Here is a 5,927-nt window from a genome sequence, read left to right as displayed (position 1 = left end):
AATTATTATTATTATTGAGAAAACAAAGTATAGAGGGTAGACCATATACACAGTGGCTGGTCAGAATGGAACATTTTGGAAAGGTCTTGGAAAATTGGCAACCATTTATTACTGCTTCATTCATTTGACTTATTGTGTGAAACTGTGAAAGCATTTGGATTCTTCCCAACTGGCACTGCTTTCTAATTTCTACTTCATTTGCTTGAGGAATTAATTGTTGCCATCATTCCAATATAATTATAATAAATATTATGAGTAATAAATTAAAGGCAGGCAATGATAGAAGCATTAGATATTATTATATATGATTTATTTTATTGGTCTAATTTTCAATGAGGTTAGGAAGTGATGGAAATGTGTACAGAAATATTATATGAAGCAGCTGAGCCAAGCTAGCCACCAACTGAAACAACCACTTCCCACCTAAAGCTGCTAGCATTTGTAGACAAAATGAAAATTTAAGCCGCAGTAGCAGAAGTAGCAACATCTGCTTTCAATAGCACAAATAGTGGTAAGCTTATATTTTTGTTTTCAACTATTTCTCCCACAGTTTCATAGATTTGAACAGAGACTGCTAATGGGTGATGCAAACAGGTAATGAAAATCTGCAAAAGTTAGGTTGAAGAAGCTAAAGGATAAAGTTTATTATTTTTAATAATATGAAAAAGTGGGGGAGCCTATAGGAAGTGGGGGCCACCAGCTTTTGAAAGCACCTTTTTTTTACCATTTTTTTTTTTCTCACTCACATTCGTTTTCAAAGGGGTAGATATAGCGAAGAAACCACCCGGATAGGACATACGTCATATATATACCAATAAAATACACGTATTTTGAAAGGGGAAAAATACAAAGCACCAATTGTAGGCTTCCTCAGCAAGTGCCTTGCACACCACGGATCTTCCACCGTGTGAGGTGTATATGCACACGCTCCTCTATTTAAACTCATCATCTTCCCTTCGTTTCACTTTCTTAATACCTCTCTTCCATTTCTTCTTCTTAGAATTCATATTCTTCGTTATTCCTCCTTTCTTTTCATCTCTTCTCATATATACGTATAGCTTTCTTCTTCTTCTTTTTGTTTCTCCGCCAAAAGGGTTGTTTCGTATATATATTTATGCACAAATATCATATACATATAGTATTGATTTGAGTACTCGATAGCTAGCCGTATACTTGATTTCATGGAGGAGCCTATTGTGTTGAACAAAGGCGAGGAGCCTCTAGATTTGCCTCCAGGTTTCAGGTTTCACCCCACTGATGAGGAGATAATTACTCATTATCTCACTGAGAAGGTGAAGGATAGTAGTTTCAGTGCAATTGCTATTGGAGAGGCTGATTTGAATAAGTGCGAACCTTGGGATTTGCCCAGTAAGTTAATTGTTTTTGTGACTTTGGTTTTTGTTTTAATTTTGAAGTTTGATGAGATATTGAGTGGGTTGAGTTTATGTTTTGCAGAGAGAGCCAAGATAGGGGAGAAAGAGTGGTATTTCTTCTGCCAAAAGGATAGAAAGTATCCAACTGGTATGAGAACCAATAGAGCAACAGAATCTGGGTACTGGAAGGCCACTGGAAAAGATAAGGAGATTTACAAAGGGAAAGGCAACCTTGTTGGGATGAAGAAGACCCTTGTGTTCTATAGAGGGAGAGCTCCAAAGGGTGAGAAGACCAATTGGGTCATGCATGAATTCAGATTGGAGGGCAAATTTGCAAGTTACAATCTTCCTAAGGCAGCAAAGGTATCAAAAGTGAACCTTTTTTTTTTTTTTTTCTTTTTAGAAAAGGTGTCTTTTCTGTGTTAGTTTGCGAGTTTCTTTCATGTACTTCCTTTATTCATATGGTTTTAGTTTTACTAGTTTTGTCAACAAAGCTAACAGTTTTCTGTTTTTCTTTTCTTTTTGGGTGATGTTATTATTGCAGGACGAATGGGTTGTGTCAAGGGTTTTTCACAAGAACACAGATGTCAAAAAGTCCTCAATTCCTGGTCTTCTGAGGATAAACTCTATTGGGGATGATCTTCTTGATTATTCTTCACTTCCACCTCTCATGGATCCTCCTTATGGCAACACCAACACAAATAACCCACTTTCATCAACTAAATCACAATCAGAGGGCTATTATCTTCCCAGTTTCTCCATCAACAACCATCACCAGCTTCTCATCAAGCCAGAAGACCACCACAGAAGCTATGAGATTCCCACAATCAGTTACACCTCCAACCAAGCCAATCTCAGCAACACCGTTAACCCAGTTGGAAGCAACACACTCTCACAACCTTCAAACATGTTCTCTGATTACTACGTGCACCAAAACAGGATCAGAAGTTCCATCATGCCGAGTATTGAAGGTTCGGGTTTCGGTACCAACCACGATCAAGCTATCCTTAGAGCATTTGCAGCCAAGAACAACGAGCATTTGGGTGGAATCTTGGAGAAACAGTGCAAGATGGAACAATTCTCCTCTAACCACTCACAAGACACAGGCTTAAGCAACGACAGAAACACGGAAACATCCTCGGTGGTTTCGAAGCAGGACAACATGGGAAGAAATCGGACATTGTACGAGGATCTTGAAGGTCCTCCTCCTTCAGTTGCACCTCTCTCAGATTTGGAATGCTTGCAGTGGGATGACTACTGAAGAAGAAGAAGAAGAAGAAGAAGACAAGAGAATTACATAAATCAAGTTTGCAGATCCATGAGTTTTTCATTCTGGGATCATCAGCATCATCATCGTGCATAGTAATTAATCATCACATACCTTTTCTTTCTTTTTTCGTTTGGTTTTAAACAGTCCTCTACATACTGATTTCATCATCATAAACGTGATCATACACATTATTATTATTAGACATGATATATAGGAAAGTTCTTGGGTACACATACACTGTATAGATTTATGATATCCAGGTCTTTTCGATGTTAATTAGTTTTTGTATTCATAGGTATTATCGAGGGGAAGAACTTGATGAATCGTGTACATCTATATTCTTTTGTTATATTAGTGGCTTTGTTTTTTTATTCTTTTCTTTCCATATATCTTTTAGCTATTCCAAGTTCAAACAAAATCAGAATTCTCTTTGTATTAAATCTAGTTGAAGTTTTCCCATTTCTTCTTATAGATATTTCCAATTCTAGATTATTTAGCACTCCTTATAAATTTTACCCTTTGATTTCTTCTCCTGCATAATATATTTTTATACGCTGTCGAATATGTATTTGTGAACTGTGACACCCCACCAACAGTGAGGAGCATTAATTCCTAAGAAAAATTGTGCATTTTCTTTTCTCTTTTGCCAACCTGTGAATTTAAAGCTTCCATTCTCCTAGCTAGCTAGTGCCTACCTCTAAGACACGACTATTGTTTCCTTTCAAAATTTCATGAACACCGCAAGACATGCTGCCTTTCGTAAGTTTTCGTCTTGTCAACAAATTATTACTGAATTGAAAATGATAAGTATGAGGGTAGCACGATATGTTTGAAATATTTTTATCACTGTAACCTCTGTGATTAATAAATAAACTGTTTTTAAGGGCATTAATGATACTTAACTAAATTTGGTTAATACATATAAATGGAGTAATGAATATGTTATGCTGGAATCTGCCTGAGCACCGATTAGTCTAGCATGTGATGTGAATAATTCCCCGAAACTGCGCATAAGATGCCTTATGTGGAAGAGCATTTCCGAAATATTATCATGTGTTGCACAGACCAAAAAGGAAAATGAAAGGAGAGAACAAATTTTGAAATTTTGACTGCAGATACCATACAAAGAAACCATATAACATTTGTGTTTTTCTTTTTAATTTTCTCTAATCTACATCAATAAGCCATTAATAAAGCAAATATATAATTTTTTTTACATTATTTATTATTCCTTTTCAAACTCTTATATCAAATTAAATTGTTAAAACTACAGCTGTAGGAAACTATAGAAACAGACAAACATGTAGATTTTGCTAAATAAAAAATATTGTTTTCCATTACATTTCTTACATTTTCAATCCATAAAAAGACAAAATTGTGATTGAAGAAACTTCTATTTATTTCATGTAAATTAAAATTTAGGTGAATAAGTTCAACAAATTAAACTAGTTATTCAGATTTTTTTTATAGCATATTCAAATAAATTACACGAAAAAGATATATTTATAAGAAAAAAAATCTATACAAATTACAAGGTAATGATTGAGAAAAGTTGGTGGATAAGTTACACTTATAATATAATTACCCAAAATACTATTTTTTTTCCTAAAATATATTGGTATTCATATTTTCCCTTTTCTCATTCAAAACAAACCATAAGAAAAGCACAACACAGCCATAAATTCTCTGCAATGATAATCACACACTAACTGTTCATGTGACCACAATAGCAGGACCCTAGAAGAGGCTTTGAATTTCTTGAGCAACACAATGGCAGATGTCAGAATATCTTGACCAGAATGAACCTATTATAAGAGTATTCTGATTTTTAATATGCAGCACTGTACAGTATCTTAATTTGTTGCAGAGGAAAAACTATTATTATTATTATTATAAAGGATGCAAACATTGTTTATTGGTCGCAGACAGAATCTTTTGCTGAAAGAAATTAACCCACACACACCCCTAAACATGTGATAGGTTTAACAGTGTTGATTCTTTTTTTCTAAACCCTCTCTTACATGATACATGTGTTGCATGCACATACCCTACATACCAAGATGAAGTTTATCAGACTGATAAACGTTGTGGTTAGGTATGACATTTTAGTATGTTGCAGAAACTATAACTGCAAAATGAAACTCATAATTAATTAGCTTATGGGTTTGGAAGAAAAATACGTAGACATGTTTTTTTCTTAGGTTTTGTGTATGTGGGTTAGGCAGATTAATAATTGATATGAAAGGTAGAAACAGATGCATGTGTGAATGTGAGAAGATGATGAGAGGCAAAAAAAGAGGGATGAGTTTGTAAGCAAAGGCTAAAAAGGGTAAATAGGAAGCACAGTAGAGGTGGCGGAGGAAGAGGATAAGGGTATCGGTTATTGGAAGAGAAGAAAGGTTTTTCCATATTCATTCATGTGATGTGAGTTTCGAGTTTTTTTCTTTTCTTCTTTTATGATCAATGATGAAGATTATATCTTGTGCCTATTCTTTTCCATTCAAAGCAAAGCGTTCAATCAGGTTTTATGCTTGCGGGCAACTTAACTGCACTTTTATGGCTGTGCCTTTTGGCTTCTTCCATCTCACATCATCATATTAGTAATAATCTCAACTCTTCGATAACGGCAGGATAGTAAATGAATAATATATTCAACAAATATTACTAATTCTGATATTTTGTTAAAAAATAGAATTTAAATCTAAATTAACTCTAAAATCGAAAATCGAAAGTAAAATTTGTATATACTTTATGTATTATATAAAGTGAGGTTATATATATATATATATATATATATATATATATATATATATATTAAAAGAACTTCCAATAATAATAATAATAATAAAAATGCGCTGCTACTTCTTGCTTCATCTATCTTCGTGCTTTGTTTCTTCTTTCATGGGGCCAAAAGTAAAGCAACAACGAAAAGGTGTAACATATGTGGGAAGCAAAGTAAGAAAGTGAGCAATATTCGTTAATCATTAGGATAAAGAGTAACTTTCTGCACTTCTTTTTCTAAAAGATCTTCAAATTCATCTTTAGACATGGAAAAAGAAAAGAAACAATTCATATATGTATATGTAAACAAAAATCTTATTCTCGATTCATTCTAATTTTATGGTTGTGGTTGTCGATACTTTTCTCACAATCAAACTCAATTTTATTGTGCTTAAATTTCAGTATTATATTTCTCTTAAATTTATGGGTTTTAATTTTTATTTTACTACCTACTAGTTGATATAAAAATATAAATATTACATATAAAAAAAATGGGAGTAATA

At 33.6% G+C, this 5,927-nt stretch overlaps 1 protein-coding gene across 1 annotated transcript; it reads left to right on the top strand.

The window, feature by feature from the left end:
* The first annotated feature begins 978 nt into the window (after positions 1-978).
* Positions 979-3,014, top strand: LOC106753670 (NAC domain-containing protein 100). Its single transcript, XM_014635515.2, has 3 exons — positions 979-1,368; positions 1,456-1,736; positions 1,918-3,014. Exons 1-3 carry the CDS (start codon positions 1,182-1,184, stop codon positions 2,632-2,634), a joined length of 1,185 nt encoding a protein of 394 aa, XP_014491001.1. The 5' UTR covers positions 979-1,181; the 3' UTR covers positions 2,635-3,014.
* The last annotated feature ends 2,913 nt before the right edge of the window (positions 3,015-5,927 follow it).

The sequence above is a fragment of the Vigna radiata genome, unplaced genomic scaffold (assembly GCF_000741045.1).
Source record: "Vigna radiata var. radiata cultivar VC1973A unplaced genomic scaffold, Vradiata_ver6 scaffold_7, whole genome shotgun sequence".
Classification (NCBI taxonomy): domain Eukaryota; kingdom Viridiplantae; phylum Streptophyta; class Magnoliopsida; order Fabales; family Fabaceae; genus Vigna; species Vigna radiata.
The sequence above is the reverse complement of the archived record's forward strand: the minus strand, read 5'-3'. Positions and strand labels throughout refer to the sequence as shown.